Genomic DNA, 18,718 nt, shown 5'->3' with positions numbered 1-18,718 from the left:
ACATGAGGGGTGATAAGGAAACAGCAATAACAGCATGGAAACATGGTAGTGGGGAGTTTACTGCTTTTAGGCAAGCAAATCTGATCACAGGCACCTTTAGTATTTTGAGTTTGCTAATCTAGATCTAAGAATTTAAACTATCCTTTGAGCAGTGTGTGTTTTATCTCATCCCAGATGCTATCACACAAACTGTATTAACGTGAAGTAGTATTTCACATTGCACCAGTGCTGCATGTCATATCTTGGACAAAAGCAAGTGTTCTTAGATAACCACCTCTTCTATACTCTCTGAGTGGCTGTCAGACTTCTCAAGTGAAACATCAAATGGCCTCTTCCTTTCTTTTATTTTCATAGAAGACAGGGACTTTGTTGTTTGAATATGAACTTTGCCTTCCTTGTCCCAGTAAGCATTGGTTAAAGCAAATCAAACAGGACTCTTGTATTTCCAGAAAGGAAAATTACCTCTTTCCTCACTATGGTGCAGTGTGTGTTGTGCTTGGCTCTTCACAGTTCCTATTCTTTGGGAAGCAGTGATTTCAGCAGTAAGTTCAGATTGCACTTGGTGAGGTTAAGAAGGGCTATGTAAAATGCTGTTATGAGCTACCTCATACATCACTTGAAGAATTATGGACTTCCCCTGTATTTATATACATAAAGTAACAATGGCATAAGTAGTTTCTTATTTTTACTAGCTACTGAACTAGCTTGTCTGTGGGGAGGCTTTCTTTTCCAGGTGGGATGTGTTATTTCTTTCTTGTGGGGGAGAGAGGTGGGGAGGCTGATGTTCTACATGGCATGTGTTATGTGGAGAGGGAGCAGCACTCGGGCAGGTGTCTGATGCCAAGGAAGGTGTGCAGGCTGTGTGACCTCAGTGCTGCTGCTCTTCAGCAGTGGGGAGCAAGGACTTCCCAATGTATCCTCAATAGCTCTGTTAGGCAGATTGTGCGAGACGTTCACTGTGCATGCAAGAGTGGTAACTACCAGGCTTCAAAAAGGATCTTTCTCCTACCTGTTAGATTGTAGTAATAGAGCAGAAAGTGGGGAAAAAAAAAAAAATTAATGCAGAAGCATTTGCCTGAAGCATGCTGGAGCCCCAGCCTAGGGTGGGTGGAGAGGTGCAATGAAGTGAGACTTTGGACATGGCTACCTTGAATCAGAAACTGCAGATACTCAAGCTGCAGCTCTCCTTCCAAGCTACTTACGTGTCCAGTAAAGCTTTATAGTCTTGTACTCCTGAAATGAGATTGGCAGCAAACCTGCAAGTAGCAGACAGAAGTAACATCAGTCTTTTGTCATTTGGCAACACTGGGCTGTTTCTGAGAGACAGAGGGGAGCCTGAATGACTGATGACACAGCATAAGGTGAGAAAGTCTACTGGCTTGGCAAGAAGAGCCCCTCATCCCTACCCAAGCCCTAAATTAATTCATGTCAAGAGAAATACGAAATCCTAGAGATGATCCCTTCAAATGGTTAAACAGATTACCACAGGAGGAAGCCTGAAAGCATTTATTTAGAGAATGGGAGCAGAGGCTGAATATTTAATAGAATCCTTAACGTGGGTTTCAATATCAATACTCATAAGCTGTCCAATTTATTAGAGTACTTCCTGTCCTAAGCAGATATTGTTTCTGCAGAGCTGTGGACAGGTGTATTATATCCTGACATTGCCCATTTGCACTGTGCCTGCATGGGAGGCTCTGAGGAAAATATTTCTTTGCTAAAGCATGTGCATTACAAAATGCAAAGTGGAGGTTTTTCAAAAGCTGGGTGCACAATAAATGTAGTCGGTAATGAATGGATGCATTTATAGTTATGTGTAAAATAAAAAAGATACGCTGGCTAAGTGAAACCTTAAAATAACACATATTGGCTTCAAGGTTTGGCTGGTTTATAATAGCATAAATCCACACGCAGTTAATTCTTTCAGTAATGAGCAGCTAGAGAGTACTAAAAGCAAAGAGGAAAACTGTGCTATATGAAGGTAGATTTGATCTGGTTTACTGTTTTAAAAGGGAAAAACTGTTTTGACAAAGGGTGAAGAATGGCGTCCTGTTTCAAGGGCATCTGGCGAGGTATGTTCTGTGCTTGGCTACTTGCTTACTTTTCCATCTTAAAAATTATTGTAATTGTCTACAACAGCTCAGAGGACAAAGGTCAGATCAGAGCTGGGAAGGATAGTCCTGAAGGAAGCAGTATTATGGGAAGGAATGATTTCTGAATTCTTAGATCCTCTGTGTTTCTGGTGCACTCCTGGGCACCTGAGAGGGACAGTTTAGCGCCAGCATTGTCTTTTCAGTTTGCAGGGTGATGATGAGTCACAGTGATGTCATGTTAAAGATCCCTTAATGTGTCAGAAATTAGTAATTCTTTTTCCGTTGTAAAATCACTTACTTGAATTATACAATTAAAAGCTTTGCAATATTCCTTAAAAAAAAAAAAAAAATAGAAATCCCATGGCATATTTTTCTTGCAATAAATGTTAGAGTAAGGACACTTTCATTTCTGAATACCAGTATGAGTAATCTCAGAAACACTAACCTCAGCAGCCCTAGAAGAAAATATTTTAATGGTTACAGTCCTTATTTTTTAATGAAAGTTGATTGGTTTTTTTTGCCAAAGCAATACATGGAAAATATTCTTTCATTTAGTAAAAGCTGCAAAGTTGTAGCAGATTACCTCAGCTGGTCATTTACATCCTTGAAATACTGATGAGCAAAGATAATTGCTGGGCTGGAATTGACTGGAAGAGCAAGCCGGTTGTTGAGGTACATGTCATCCAGCCAGTAGTTAAACACCTAAGGGAAAGGGACATGAAAACTATGAACAACATGCAGAAATGCAGTCTGGGGGTGAGGGGAGAGGGCTTGGGGCTGCTGGTGTCAAGCATGGCCTCTGATTAACAGGGCTGCTGTGCATTTTCAGTCTGGGCTCTGTGACCTCAGTTCGGCTGAAATCAGCCGCAATTCCATAATCCTATTTTTCAATCAATGGCAATTTCCAGTGTATTCCATTAAAAAGTAAATAAGCTCCATATTGTGGTGGTTTGGGATTTTGTTGTTTGCTTCTCTCTACAACAACAAAAAAAAAAGGTGTTTGAGTACAATGTGCTCACTGCTGGCTCTTGAATAATGATTGGGATATATTTAAGACACAAACAGAATTTTAGTAGCAATGGCTTTCCTCAGAGGGCTTCAGATACCTGTCAGTGAAGCTGAGATGCTCTGATGTTAGTCATCAGATTGTCCTGTAGGAAGACAGTGGGAAAAGAATTTCCTGAGCCTAAGAGTTCAGTCCTGTATATACTGGCATGTGGATAGGGCCCTTGCAGAATTCCCTCTGTGTCCACTGACACAAATGCAGATTACTGATGCTTGACCCAGACAGATGCACATATTAAATTTCTGACCATTTTTATTGAAAACACAGATGTATGGTAACTGCAGTCCTTTATGTCTGAGCAGTTTCAAGAATCATTTGGAAAATGGAGGCTTTCATAAAAAGATCAAGTGGTCTTTCTGAGCAGGCATATGTTGCATATAGTAACCATAAACAACAATGAAATTATGCAAAAATAATTATGAATGCATCCATCAGTTGAAAAAGTTTTCCTCTGAGGTATTTCATTGCTGTTACAACAGATGCTTCCCCTATAGTCTCTGGAGTCTCCAGGAGAACAGACTAGAGCTGTACTCATAGCAAGTTAAAATCCAAATTAAAAACATTTCCAGTTTATCTTAAGAATCGGATATTTGATTTAAGTAACTGGTAATTAAATCTGAGACATTTCAGAAAATGCTTATACACAGTTCATCTGTAATTTGCATGCTGTAATGGTTAAGTGAACACTTGTCTCCTGGAACAGCCACCGTGTTCTATGGTCAGAATAACAAAATTGAAGTGAGTGGCATTTAGTGGACTCCTCAGACTGTGGTTAACAAGTAGTTAAAAAATCAAGCACTGCTTTTAAAATGAAAGCGCTGGTTGTACTATAGACTTTTTTTTCCCTCTCTCTCCATGCTACAGCAGGAATTTGATGGAGTGTCTCCCTTGCTGGGATGGAAGGACTTTAGTAGGACCAGCATTTCTAGTTTTCTGCTGCCATATTCTAGCATGGTTAGTGAAGGCAGGATGAACTGTGACTTAGTGGAATGATAAAATCTGTTTTATCTATGGCTTAAATAAGTTTCATGTCTTGGGTAGCAGAAAGATGGATGTGTTTAGAGGCTGAGGGCTTCTCATGATCTATGTGTTTTATATAAATCTCTATGTATACTTGTGTGTACATGTTTGACAGAAATAGTTCAGGCTAACTACCTATCTTATATGTGTGACAATGAATGGCAAGTAACAGTTTAATTTTAAAACAGCAACTCCTATCCTGAAGTATTCCATTCCATAATAATTTGACTGAGCTTTGGCCACACAGGTATGCAGGGCACTTTTAAAAGGCCCACCAGAAAGCATTTTTTCATTGAAATAAAAGCTCTAAATCCTGTTATTAAATAGAAATTAATAAATTGCATTAAAAAATAATGTAATATAGTACTTCCCTACAGGTAGGGCTGACACTTGCATGCATGCATGCACCTGAGGTGCATGAATTCCCTCATTTATGTCAACCAACTGTTGATCTGAAAACATAATAATGACCTGGATTTTGACATTGTCTGATAACTGTAGCCCAATATGTCTGAAATAGTAATTCTCTTTAGCAGAATGTGATGTGACCCCATCTGCATTGACCTACTACAAGAAAACAGTAATCACATATAGGACATCATAAAGTTTGTACATGAGTGTCACCCAAGATGGAAATTATTTTTCTCATCTACATTTGCTTACCCAGTTTGTTGTCTTTTCCCTTCTTTCCTCGAGGATTTGCTGCAGAGATTCCCCCAGGCCTCCTGCAATTCCAAACTGCTCCACAATGACCTTGGTCTTTCTAAATTGCTCTTCTGGCACCAAGTGTTTCATGCACTGCAGGTACATGCGTAAGGTCTGTTGCAGTGGTGGGACTGGAAGTTTTGGCACTGCCTAATCGTTAAAAAAAAGAGATATTAGAAAGTAATTCTACTTGTTCCCACACTCTGGGTTTATTTTTTTTTCCTTCCCCCCTTCTTTTTCCTCCTCTTGCTGATTAATGTATTATATCCCTTTTGTAATCCATTTATTCTGTTTTTAGCAATTGAGACACCTGATAGCTGCCAATGTAATTGTGTGACTTCAGTGGAAGAGAAATTTGGCAGTCACCTAGTCCCACCTGCTGCTCAGAGCAAGGCTAGCTGCAAAGTCTTTTGCTAGTGCATGCACAGACGGAGATGGTGGAGGAAGTGCTCTGAACAGAAGGAAGGGAGTGGTTGTCCTCTGAGTTCAAATGCCAGCTCTGCCTTTTGGCAACTACAGACAAGTCAGTGTTGCATTATGTTTCGCTATCTAGAAACCAAATGTTTCAGATACTCATAAAAAGTGTCATAGGATTATTAATGGAAATGCAAATCCAATTTAGCCTGTAATGCACCCCAGATCTCAGAAAGGAAAGAATGGAAATTCTACAGTTTCAAGCTATATTTAGTCAGGGCATATCTTTTCTGTCATTGATTTTTTCAGTCACTGGAAATAGATGTTCCAAATAGTATTTGGTTTTAATACATGGCTTTATCTTTTTGGGTAAGATTACTGTGCAGTTCATGACTCTGCTTAGGAAAAAAGCTTTCGACACACGGGGCTGACCACTTACATACATACACATCTGGCATCTTTTAAACCAGCTTGAAAACTAATCACATATAATAGTTTGCTAGTTCTGTAGTATTAAGAAATAATTACATGCCATCTCTGACTGTGTAGTAATGCATCTGCAGTTGTGTAATAATATTTCATTTACTGGAATTCTTCACAGGAGGTTGGGAGGAAGAATGTATTTGGATATGAGGAGCACTAATGTTAGATCAAAGTTTCTGATTATAAAATGCTTGCAGAATAAGTAGTGTTCCCTGAAATGAAGAAAGCAGCTCTGCAACAGAGTTTGGCTTACAATTATGATATTATTTTACACTGATTTACAGCATTAAGAGTTGTTAAGTCATCTCTCTTGAACTAATTTTTTTTTTTCTCTTTCTTTCTGTTCTCCTGGAAACAGTCACTTACTGTCTCATCTTTACTGCAGGTATCTTTCTCTTTCTTCTGCATGCTTTTTTCTAGGACAGGCACTCCTGCATTTCTTTTGGTATCTTTTGTTGAGGACAGGAACTGAAGCCGCTTGGGGGCACTTATGGAGCCTCACGCCTCAGCTCTGCAAATAGAAAAGATTTAAAGTCCCATCAGCATGCCTTATTTATAGCCAAAATGTACAAGGGGAGTATTCCCTGCACAAACATACATAGAAGCTTCAGAATGCAAAACTGAAGAGAAATGGAAGTACAGCATTCAAAAGTAGCTGAATTGAGCCCCATGGAGATTGCTCTGACATTCTGCTTGTCTCATTTTGCTGTAAATTCTGTATTCAGAACTATCTAAAGTACATAAATGGTCCCTTCTCAGCATGGTTTATTTTGTCACTCAAATTTACTTTGCAATGCATTGTGCCATTTTGTGTGTGATTTGTATTACTGCTTTATGTTAGCTGAAAGAAAGAGGTGGCTATTCTTTGACTCTACTTATGCAGACACAGGTAATATGAAGATATGAAACCACCACTTTTGGGTTGTTTTTTTTTTCAATGTTATTTGTCATTGTGTAGTTCTGTGGACACAAAAAGATACTGTCATATTCACATTAAAGATATAGAAGCCGTGAAAAGGAGCCTGATGGAGATGTGCCTTTGCCACATGCAGGCTAGAAGTTCACAGGATGCCAGTGCTTTGGGGCATAGGTCTGGACAAACCCTGAGCCTGCCTAGACTGGTGGGCTGCCTGTGAGAGGACTGGGAAGGGTGGCATTCACCACATTTGAAGCTGTTTTGCACAGCACCATTCCTAAACAGCATACACCTATCTAGGGAAATGGCTTAACCTGCCAAAAGTCACGGAAGTCATCTCTGACAAAACAAGTATTTCTACTTATGTCTCTCTGATATTGTGCTCATCCTGGTTTTTGCTTCTAAAGATGTCTCTTACTCCTTTTCTGCACAAGAATAAGCTATATGACATATATTTCTTGCAATATAATAGTGCCCACGTTGAGCAGTCATCTGTCAGCGCAGAGTAACTTCTTTGTGTTCAATCAGGACTTGATGGACCATGGGGTTTTTTTGTTAACTACTTTACACTCTGTATGCAAATTATAAAAGAAAGGAAAGTCAACACATGTTGTCTGAAACCCTTGGTACTAGACTTTCCGGATGCTTTAATTATTTTTACAACAGCTTTTAAGAACAATTTGGATAAAACCCTAGAGTATGAAAGCGAGATTAAGAGTTTTGCATTATTCTTCTTCTAAGGAACCAGTTTGATTTATTCCAGATTTGCAGCTTCAGCATGGCTCAGCCAATGTGCATGTGGTCATTGACACCTTGTGTAGGTCCTGTCCTAAGCTGGCTGCCAGTGGGGCCATGTGCTGTGAAATAGGTTATATAAGATTGAGAGATATCCCTGGGGCCCTGCAATGAGCCACACAACAAACTCATGTTGATCTGTCATCTGCTCATGATTTCAACCCAGGTGAGAGATTATTTCCCTCATGGAAAGGCCACATTAACCCGCTGTGTTGCCCTTCTCCCTCTTGTGTGCTGCACAGGTCTCATCACTTAGCCCATGCGCTCTATCCTTAGCAACATGAGTTCAAGGCATTTCAAATTATGGATGTTCCTGTAGGTCTTGGAAGACTGGCTCGCCAATAAGCTGGCCTCAGCTTCTCACCTGCGTTCAGATAGAGAGCAGCCATTTTGTATTCATAGCCCCTAAAACTGTGTTCTCCTAATGGAAAAATCCTGCTGGTATTGCTTTCACTGTGACTCTTGTTCTTTCTTCTCTCTTTTTTTTTTTTTTTGGCAAACTGCAATATGGGGTCACACCAATTGCAAGTCTATGTTGGCTCTTTATCTGTGGGAAATGCTATTAATAACAGACTTGGGGATCTGTAAAATATGTGTGATGAAGAGTTTGGGGGTGATAGACTGAACAATGTATTTTTCTGTCATGAGGATGAACTGAGGCTTTGTGTGTGGTTCAAGTGCTGCCAGCTTAGCATCACACTCAATTCTGTATTTGCTTAATAAAGGACAAGGAACCTTACACAAGAGAAAATCCTGCAGAAATTCAAGATGACTTCAAATTTGCTCAGTGGAATAGCTGTGAGGTTCACTGTTAAAGTTATTAGGGGGGAAAAATAATCCTATAGCTGGTTTTATTTACAGATGGCTTAACAGGAGGGTGAGGGCAAGTGGCTTAGTGGGGTGGCTGTAAGTCACAGCAGGCTGGGAGCTGAGTGGTCTTCCCCACAGCTCAAAGCAGCAGTTCAAATCCACAACAAAAGGCACTGCTCTCTCTGTCAGCAGATAGCACAAAGGGACTGAAATAAGCCCATGTGCTTATGCTCAAGTTATCCACACACTGTGGACTTGAGAGGCAGCTTGCAGTATATAATATTGTTAAAACATTATACTCGGCTCCTATCTATTCATCTTTACTCTCAGTGTTACCAGAAAGATAAGCTTAAAGTTGTTGGGAAGCTATACTTAATTAAGTAGAATGTGTGCGTTATCAAGAATGCGTGTGCTAGGTGCGCTGCTGTGGCCCTTGGCATGTTGAGGAGGAGGGAGATGCCCTGTCACCTGCCGTGAGCTTCCCGAGGGCCCCAGCAGTGGCCGGGCCAGTCGGAGAGAGCTCATGCTCTGCCGGAGGCTGCGGAGCTCCCCGAGACCTTCCCACGCATTAGCCTGGGGGAGCCCTCTTCCCCCAGGACCTCCCCTTGCAGGGACACCCGCGGGCGGTGGCAACGCGACGGCACTGTGGGTGCCGTCGGCGCCGCAGAGTTTGGCGAAGGGAACCCTTTCGGCTCCGCTCCGCGGGACCCGCTACCCCCCGCCCCCAGGCTCGCGACTTTCCCAAGGCGACACTTGCAGCCGGGGCGGCCGGAGGCGCGGGGCACGCAGCCCGTCTGCCCGTACCTGCTCCTCGAGGCGCTCCGGAGCGGCTCCCGGGCAGGCTCCGTAGTGAGAACCGTGGTGGCTCTGTCCAAGGTACCGCAGTCTTCTCCGCGACCAGGTCCCCTCTGGGCGGGGGCGTGTGGAGCACAGCTCGTCCCCGGCGCCTGGCTCCTCCCCACCCCACGGCCCGGCGCCGCCCGGCCCGGCCCTGCCCGCCCCTCCCTCTGCGCGCAACAGGCGCTGCTTCCGCGTCCCCGCCCGGGTCCTGCCGTTCTTGTTCTGTCCTTGCTGGAGGCTACTGCTACCGGTGGCACCGTCGACCGCTCGCCCCGTGCTGGCTGTGTCCCGGGAGCGAGGGCGATATGAACCGGGCAGAGGCGAGTTTGCCCTCGCCCTTACTGTCGATGGGGTTAGCCAAGAGGTTTCCCGGTAGTAACGAGGGAAACCCCCGAGCGGTGCAGCACTCGGTGACCCAAGGGGCTCCGGCGTCGAGCAGTGTCGCCGTGGGGCACCTGCGGCTCCTGAAAGCTCCGTAGCCGAGCAGCACGGGTGGCGCTGCCAAGCGGACTGCCCGCATCGCGCCCAGGAGGGCCGGCGCGGTCCTGGCAGGGGGTCGGCGGCAACAGTGGGTCATGCCGAAGCGAGAGCAGGAGCGACCCCGGGGCGGTGGGCCAGAGGAGCGCCGCTGTAGCCGCTTACCACAAAGCGATCCGGGGTTTATCTGCCGCCGCCGTGGCCGTTGCTCCTTAGCCAAACCCGCCGTGACAAAGCACCGTCGCGGTATTCACGGGAGTTTTGTGCTGCGTGGGCAGCTACCCGACCGCTGGAGCAGGAGCTGCGGCGGGGCCGGAGCTGCGGCGGGGCCGCGCGTCCCGCCATCTCGGCGGACCCCGCCAGAGGTTTTGTTGCGTCTCCCCCACCGCGACCAGCTCCCCAGGCGCTGGGGGAGCCCTTTCATAGGTGCTGTAGCTGTTGATGTAGTATTTTTACTCTCTTGAGATTACAAGTGATTAATTTTGTTTCCTAATAATCTAGGAATTTAAATAAACGATTTTATCGTATATAAAGATAAATTTACAGGGCAAAATGTGCACTCTGGTTCCATTACGGTTAGATCGAAGGTTTCAACTTTTTGCAAAGGTTTGAATGATCCACTTCACCTATCTTTTCTTTTGCTTAATCCCTGTCGGCTACATTGCAGGGGTAACATTGCAATTGCAGCGGCATTCAGCACCAAGAAAGGTGTGTTCTAGTGTAGGGTTTCAAACTGCTGCTAATGTAATTTTTAGAATATTCAAAAATGATGATTGTGAGAGTGAAGATTAAACTCGCATGAGAATTAAGATTAAACTCGCATGAGAATACAAGGAGCTTTTTCTAAGTAATCGATAGTGTGTTCGCAGTGCGATTTTGTTTGCTCAGAGCCATTAACATGTTTTGAAGAATGAATGAGAACATTTTGTACCGGGGTTTTCTCCTGCCCAATTTTGGTAACCGATGAGGTTTGTGTTAAGAAAAATTGTTAACGTAGGGGCTACACTGAGCACAACCTGCTCCCTTCCTCAAGCAGCCCTTAACAACAAAACAAAGACAATCAATCACCTTCACTTCTGTTTATTCAGATCTTATTATTCTCGTAGTTTGGACTTCAACATAATACAGCATATTGCACTCACCAGAGAGCAGCACAAGAAAGAGAAAAAATTACAATACTTCAGTTTATTCCAGAGGAAGAATAAGATGTTGTGACAGTCATTTCACTCCTTAAATATATTAAATCAACTGAAAACCTCTATGTACACAAATTTTACTAAGTCCCTGAATATACCATTCAAAATTTTTTACACACTTTTTTGCTTATTTTTTTTTTACAGATATACAGTATGTCACACACAGTTTCAGCTTGAAAAACTTCACACAATTCTATCCCAACTACAAGGCTGTTGAGGTTTTTGGTTTATTGGTGGTATTGGGGTTTCCTTTGGAAGAATCCCCCTGATTTATGATAACGATTCTTCAGATAATTGTATTCAGGATTGTCTCCCCATTCCCCAACCCCTCCCCCTTGCAAGAACGCTGAAGGAAATAACAACTAAAAATAAGTCTAGAAGAAAGCCATTACATCATGACAAAGGTTAAACTGTATATATTGCATGTTGGTACAGAAATATAATGCAATAATGCTTTCCTCTCCCCCTTTTCCTCTTTCCCACATGCCCCCTTGTTCCTGGAGCTGGCCTGTGTGGGTGAACTTAACTATACTCATAATCTGATGAGTCCTCCTCAGACGCCCCTGTCAGGTCTCTACGATAAGAGTCCATGCCGTTCTCTTCTGTCTCTCCTGCTGGCTGGAGGCTTTTGCTCATGCCTTTGCGCTCCTCCATTTTGATGGTGTCATATAGTCCTTTAGGTCCTTCTTCAAGCAGGATGTTCCTCTCTGAGTGAGAAGGTTTCATTTGGCAGACGTTTTTGAGTAAGAGGAGGACAGGGGCATAAAGCACGTTGGCCAGCCCCATGCCCAGGTTGAGCTGTGCAAAGCCCATGGTATGCACAATCTGGCCAGCCACGATGGGCCCCAGGGCATATGCCACACAGTAGGAGATGTCTGCGATGGCGTAAACGCTGCCGTAGACAGACACATGGCGCACATCCACCAAAAAGGCTAAGGTGGGCAGCAGGGCTGTGTCCACAAGGGCAATGCCAAAGCATATGCCACAGAGGGGAACAATAACCTGCCCGAAATTCCTGCAGGCTGGCACCAGGCAGGAGCTGGCACCAATGATGGCCATGCCCAAGGCCCCGTAAAACCACTGGAGGTGGGGGTATGCGGCAGCCAGACGGACAGTGACGTAGACACCCAGCACGTGGGGAAAGAAGGCGGGTAGCCAGGTGAGGCCCACCTCCCATTCGCTGGCCCCCATGGACTCCTTCATCCAGTTGGCGATGGTGGGCTCCAGGAAAGCCAGCGGGATATTGCAGGTGGCCAAGGCCCCCGCCACCACAGCGATGTAGGGGTCCACCATGAGACGGTGAATGGGGGTGCCAACGGGCATGTTTGCCCGCGCCCCGGAGGCCCAGGGCGGCGCCAGGGCCAGAAGCAGCACACCATCGAGGAGGCAGACGCAGGCCAGGACCAGGAAGGGCACCCGCTGGCCAGCGAACTCATAAAGCACGCCGCCGAAGGGTGGGGCCGCGAGGCTGCCGAAGGAGATGCAGGCCAGCGCCGTACCCAGGGCACGGCTCCGCGCCGGCTCCTCGGCGTAGCGGTCAGCGATGAGCGCGATGCCCGCGGTGTCGGCGAAGGCCGAGCCCAGCCCCTGCAGGCTGCGCGCCGCGAACAGCGTCGCATAGTTCTGGGCGAAGGCGAAGGTGGTGGTGGAGAGGAACATGACGGCCAGCCCGGCCAGCAGCGGCGCCTCGTAGCCCACGCGGTCGATGAGAGTGCCGCTGAGTGGGTTCACCAGCAGCTGCAGCATGGCCTTGGAGGCGAAGAGCACTCCGATTTGCACGTCCTCGTTGCCCCCTGCGCCCACAGGGTACCGCGCCGGCAGGAGGCTCCGGTTGCCCCCGCCGCTGCCGCTCTCGTTGCCCCCCGCGGGCGTGGACGGGCGGGCGGCATGTTCCCCGCCGCGCATGGCCGCGATGTAGTCGGGTATGATGGGCACGATGACCATGTAGAGCATGTTGTCCAGCAGCAGTGCCACGCACACCACCAGCAACAGTAGCCGCCGCTGCCGCCGCGCCTCCCCCATGGCGGTGCCCAGCCGCCGCCGCCGGTCGCCCACCGCCTCTGCGAGCCGCGCCACGGCGGCGCGCGCCCGGTCCGCGCCCCCCGCCTCCGACATTGCCCTCAGCGCCGCCGCCGCCCCGCCGCCGCCCGCATGGGGCACGGCGGGGGCGGCCCCGCCGTCTTCGCCGCGCGAGCCGCCGCCGCTCACCTCCCGGCGCCCGCCGCCAGCCCGTGCCGCCGCTGCGAGGCGGCTCCGAGGGGCCGGCCTTCCATCACCACACTAATAAGCACAGCGCACGGAAACCCCACCCGCCCCCGCGACCGCGCCGGCCCCGCGTCCACTCCCCTCTAGTCCGGCCCCGCCGCACGCCCGCCCTCCGCGCCCCGCCCGCTGTACCGCGGCCGCGATGCCAGCCCTGGCTGGCTGAGAGTTAAGGGCACTGCGTGTTAGGAATGCCGCCGGTCCCTGTCCTCCCTGGGGGTGTCCCTGACGGTGGAGGCGACACTTGCCCCACCCCGGAGGCGGAGTCCTGACCACAGCTCTTGCCGCCCCGACGGCGCGGGTACCCGTGGGTCCGCAGGCGGCACGGGAAGCGGTCCCTGCTTCCCCAGCAGTGCCCAGCAGTGCCCAGCAGTCCCCCGCGGAGCCCTCGTCCTATAGTTCTGTTTGGGCCTGAGTGGCACGGGGCTAGCTGGCCGAGTGCGACGTGCGCCCGCCGGGGCTGTGGGCAGCGTTCCTCTGTCCTTGCAGCCCTGCGCCGAGGCTGCCCGGGGGTCTGCGATGCTGCAGAGGTGTCCTCTTCCCGCGCGCCGGCGCCGTGAGGATCCACCACCCTGGACACCCTGTGCTTGCACGGCACAGCCCGTTAAACGATCGCCGTATAACCCCAGTGTTATTCGCCAGGGCTGGCCGCCAACACGTGGAGCAGCTCCGTCGCCCGGAAGGCCCCCTCGACGGCGTGGTCGAGCCAGAGGGGGGCGCGGGGGACCTAACCGGGAACGGAGCTCAGCAGGGCCGGGCTGAGCCTTACCCCTCTTTAGAGGGTGCGTGCCCCACCGGCGACAGCGCCTTTCCCTAAGAGACCGCTGAAGCTGTACTGGGGAGCAGCGAGGAACGCAGTCACCATTTTTCTGCCTGCGTGTTTAACCCTCAGACAAATACCAGTGAAATAATCTTTAACTGCAGCGGTATATGACACTCTTCCTGAATTTTGCCGGGCCAGTGCTGCTGCTAGAAGCCCGGGGGAGCAAGGGGCCTCACTCGGTGCAGAAGCATCACTGTTAGGAAGATACTCCTGTCATAAAGCAGAGGGTCAGTTTTGTTACTCCTGTAGCAGCAACGACATGTGGGCAGATCCAAGGAGGATCTCTGCAAAAGGCTGTACGGATGCCTCAGCCGAGCGGTTCCTGAGTAGATGTGGAATTTGGGCACCTTCATTTGCTTGCATAGCTGGGCTTCCACGGTTGAAAGGGAGATGATTTATCTGTCAGTTGCTGTGTCTTGCTCTGTTGCAAGAAAACTCTCTAGATAGATGTATCACAGAGATCCGATTTTGCTTACACCAAAGTGGAGTCTTAAACACTTAAAATAACAATACCCCTAAACATCTGCACTTTGTTATTATTTGTCATTCATTTACTACCCCCTACCCCAGGTGTAAAACTGGAAGTATGCATTGACATGAGGGACAAAGCTCTCAACCTGGGACTCTAAATAAGCTAATAAATGCTTTAGAAGATCATTTCAGAGTGTAGAAGGAATGTGTCTGAGATAACCCAAGAGTCTGAATTTTAAAGGCACAGCCTAAAATCACCACACAAAGTTAGTGAGCCAAAGGCCAGGGGTGCTGCATTTGTCTGTGTGGTCCAGGCTGTCACCTCCTAAATGGATTTAGTTGGGGGAAAAAATGTTCCTGCTTTTGCAAAGCCCGTCCTCCTCAGGTTCCTCAAACAGCTCCTGGGGGAGCAGCCCAAGAACATGTTTCTCCAAGGCACTGAGGGCACAGAAGGAGCAGCTCCCAGGATAATAAAGAAATCACTGAAGGATGCACGTCCTATTTGGGATGGATATCACGTTTGCAGTAAGCAGTAATGGGTTGGGGGCAGATATGACTTTGGATCATTGCTGTGCTGCAGTCAGGAGTATTGGAATCTTGGCTCTTGCTTGATGAGGCACTTTATTTGATTAAAGTTTCCCTTTTAATCAGAGATATGGTCATTTCCCGTCTCTAAAATGGAATCTGGCTCTGGGGGTCATGTCTGGATAATAAAGGGACAGTTTCTCTTGTCTCAGGGGAGCTAATATCAGATTTATTACCATCAAGGGAAAGCAGAATTATACTTGTAAAATGTTGCATAATAAATTTAGCCTTCTTAGTAAATCAAATCAGCAGATACCCTTATCTGCAAGAGATGCGTCATCCCTACGTGAGCTTCTTTGACTAGACAGAACTAATGGGGAGAAGATGTACCTTCACATGTGGTCAAAGCTGATGGACCCACAGTAAATTAAAGTAGAAAAAAAAGTCTCCTTGGCGTTTGGCTTAGAAAGTCATCATTATATTTGGAAGGGACTTCAGGGTGAGATGAGACCACTTTTAAAATGTTGTACTTTTATCCCGAAGCCCAGAAGATGTGGTTTAAAAGAAGGAATGCAGGGGAGGCGGTGTACTTCATTTGTACTCCAGTACAGGTCATGTGGTTTTGGAAAGCCATTGTTAATGTCAAGGAGATGGAAAAGATTGTAGATCTATAAAAACCAGAGTTGACTGCACCAGGACTTCTTACCACTTTATTGTTCTAGAGACTGTAGATGAACAAAAATAATGACTGTTTTGGCATAGAGAGGAATTTATTTAAGTCCAAAACAAGACCAGTGCCCAGGAAGGGAAATTACCTTCAGGATCTTCAAGAGTTCAGAAACAACAGAAAATACGTAACACACACATAATTATATAAACCTACACATCTGGTAATGGTATCAGCTCAAGATGAATGAGATGGGCAAGTGGAGTTTAGTATACCCAGCTGGTCTCACTGCCAACAAGCACTTCTGTTTAAAAACTAAGGCCTATCTACATTGTGGGTTCTGGAAAAAAGAAGACGGTTTCTCTCTAAACATCAAATAAATATCTGAATAGTTGAACAGTAAAAGCTGCTTGTGTACAATCTGCACTTGCTTGTCCTGCTACCTGCTGAATTGATAGCCCTTGAGCTTTGGAATGACAACTTTTTTTTTGATGCTGTATCAGGGTAGTTTTACAGAGAAAGAAAGAGAAACAACAAGGACTATGATGACTTGCTGTCAGGAATGGACTTCAATTAACTGTGCATCCTTAAGAGTCTTTCTTCCACTGAAGAAAAACTTTTTTGCTGTGAGGAGTCCAAACACCATGAGTCAGAGAGTTAAGAGTTCCAAATGTCTGCAAAATACTAATTTTCTTGATGGTCTGAGTACTTAATGTCTGCAATAGAGAGCTTGTCCTCCTAAGGATATGGCAAGTAGTTTTTAGCACTAAGTGCTAAACTAATTATGTGTTTCTTTTCCAAATTTAATTTCTGATTAAAAGACCAACTAATCTTATCCTGCCAAATAGGAGAGGCTCACCTTCTTTGACAAGCATGTTATAATCTTTAGAAGTGTGGCAGAGGAAAAAGGAGGACATAGCAGAATTAATTTTCAACAACTTAATTTCAAAAGTGGTTTTGTGCACAAAATGTCTGGGATGTCAAGCAGACACCAATAAATTTTAGCCATGAGTAGAATTATTGAGACAATATTGGGTGTTTTTCCTTAGTCATTTGCATATTCCTGTGCAGCAGTGGTAGTTGAGATTCCTGCCTTTCCTTGATGTGAGTTAAAATCTTTGTTCCTAAGTCAGGCAGACACAGGGGTGCAGGCAGAGGCACACAAAGGATCTTCAGAGAGTGGAGGAAAGAGAGAGGGATGGCAAATTCTGTGTCTGGTGGCTGGGCAGGGGAATGTCAGGCAGGGCTCAATGCCCCTGTTCATGCTTTGAGTTCCTACTGGGCAGGTCTGGTTGGTGGTACTGACTAGACAAACTTTAGCCCCCCCACCCAACAGGGCTTTTGGCATTAGTGAGAACAGCCACTAAGCACAGCCTTTTGGGGAAACTGTGGCTGTTGTAGTTCTCTGTCAAAACTTCACGTGTGGTGCAGGTGTGGTGAGTGAAGGGGACTGTACGTGAAAGTATGCCCATTCATTTCTGTAAAAGCTAAAGCTGTGTCCAGTAAACAAAACTGCTCTTTGTAAATCGTTGTCATACCTTTTTTTGTTTGTTTGGGTTTTAGGAATGGCAAATTATCTATTACTTTTTAAAATATTTTACCCATACTTCATGCTGCTTCACTCTTTGTCAATAATGCTTATAGAAACACAGAAAAATGTATGAAAAAGAGGAGAAAGGGGTTTGTGTCTAATCTTATGTTAGCTCCAGTAATGGTTGATGTTCTTGTTAGTTGTAGCAGACAGTTGTTCAGTCAGAGTTAATGAGAGATATTGTAGTATGTCTTCCAACTGTAAAGGTGCAGGCTATTGTCTACGATAAACTCATGCCTCTACTTCTAAAAGGCTGAGGAAGTGGAATTTCTACTTTCCTCCTTGGAGAATACTTAGCTGTTCAAGAAAATTCACAGGTTGAGTAGTCTCCTAATGTTCAGTTTGAAATGTCTTTTCCTGGTTTTTTCCTGCTGTGCCTGTGTCTATTTGTATGTCACTTTAAACCACCTTTGTCATCTTCCTTGTCTCTTCTTTACATCTGTCAAACAACTCTGTCAGTCCTGGACTACATTATGACAAATGGTATCCATCTTTGAGATGCAAGAAACAGCTATAAAATCTGGGAAGATCCTGCTCCTCCCAGTCACTGATTCTCTTCCTAGTACTTCATCATTTTTCTCCCATCATGTCTTTATTTTCTCTTTTGAGAAAGACTGACAAAATGTTATCTAACCAATCATAACAATATTGCATTTTTCCCCCAAAGTTAAGCTGTTTTTCACTTTTCAGTTGTAAAAATACATGATCTATCCTTGCTCCTAAACACCTCAAGTTCATGCAAGCACTAGTTTCTCATCCAATTTTTCAGGGAGCAGAAGCTGAAGAAATATCTTGACGCTACTGCTTCTTCACTAGCCACTCCTGCCTGCTGCCTTTTGGGGGTTTACTCTAGCCCAAATTAAATACCTCATTATCTCCTCATTGCCTAACAACCTCTAAGAATTATGATAACATTAACTACACCTTCTACACACTCACAAATACTTCCTGTGGCTTTAAAAGGTGTATCAGATAGGCAATCTGATTTACTAGCAGTTTAAATGTAGGTTTCCATGATGCTGGGCATTCTTCATGTATTGGCTACAGAAGAAGGATACTTCCAATAACATGTCAGGTATTTTGGTTAGGTAATCTGTGAAGTGATTGATGTTGTCCCAAGCAGAACATGCTGAACTTAAATAAGGAGGCAAATATCTAGGCAAAGAATGAGAAATGTGTTTGCAGGACATATTGTATGTAACATATCCCAGTGACAGGATTCAAGTCAGCTTGTATACTATTTAAGTGAAATTTCTCTTCAAGAAAAGTTCTGGCATTTAACACTTGTATAATATGTCTTTACAAAATTATTGCAAAATTATTCTGAGTAAAGAATGAAATAGGTGTTACTGCCAGCAGAAAAACAACAGAATGTTGCAGTGGATCCTGCTTTTCCAGGAGACTTATGAAAGTCAGAAAAGAGAAACCTACTTAATTATTCAGTGCCTTAGGTATTTACTTGTGTGCATACATTATGGACATGTTAGATGTGGCCACGTTGGATTTAATACCAGTCCTTCCCATCTCTTCTCATTGCAGTCTTTTGTTCATAGGAATTATATTT

General features: G+C 45.8%; 2 protein-coding genes across 2 annotated transcripts in view; both read right to left on the bottom strand.

The window, feature by feature from the left end:
- Positions 1-9,195, bottom strand: part of CHAT (choline O-acetyltransferase) — a 35,674-nt gene extending 26,479 nt beyond the window's left edge. Inside the window, exons 1-5 of the mRNA XM_068139993.1 lie at positions 9,107-9,195; positions 6,148-6,292; positions 4,843-5,034; positions 2,677-2,795; positions 1,203-1,256 (exon numbers count right to left, since the gene is read on the bottom strand). Of these exons, the coding sequence (XP_067996094.1) occupies positions 1,203-1,256; positions 2,677-2,795; positions 4,843-5,034; positions 6,148-6,189 (407 nt within the window). The 5' untranslated portion in view covers positions 6,190-6,292; positions 9,107-9,195. The remainder of the gene's footprint in view (positions 1-1,202; positions 1,257-2,676; positions 2,796-4,842; positions 5,035-6,147; positions 6,293-9,106) is intronic.
- Positions 9,196-10,690: 1,495 nt separating this feature from the next.
- On the bottom strand, positions 10,691-13,098 carry SLC18A3 (solute carrier family 18 member A3). The gene has a single exon (XM_068139248.1). The coding sequence runs from the start codon at positions 12,928-12,930 to the stop codon at positions 11,338-11,340; it is 1,593 nt and encodes a 530-aa protein (XP_067995349.1). The 5' UTR covers positions 12,931-13,098; the 3' UTR covers positions 10,691-11,337.
- Between the last annotated feature and the right edge of the window lie 5,620 nt (positions 13,099-18,718).

Source organism: Melanerpes formicivorus, unplaced genomic scaffold (assembly GCF_026170545.1).
Source record: "Melanerpes formicivorus ecotype bairdi unplaced genomic scaffold, bMelFor1.0.p_v2 SCAF_6, whole genome shotgun sequence".
Taxonomy (NCBI): Eukaryota; Metazoa; Chordata; class Aves; order Piciformes; family Picidae; genus Melanerpes; species Melanerpes formicivorus.
The sequence above is the reverse complement of the archived record's forward strand: the minus strand, read 5'-3'. Positions and strand labels throughout refer to the sequence as shown.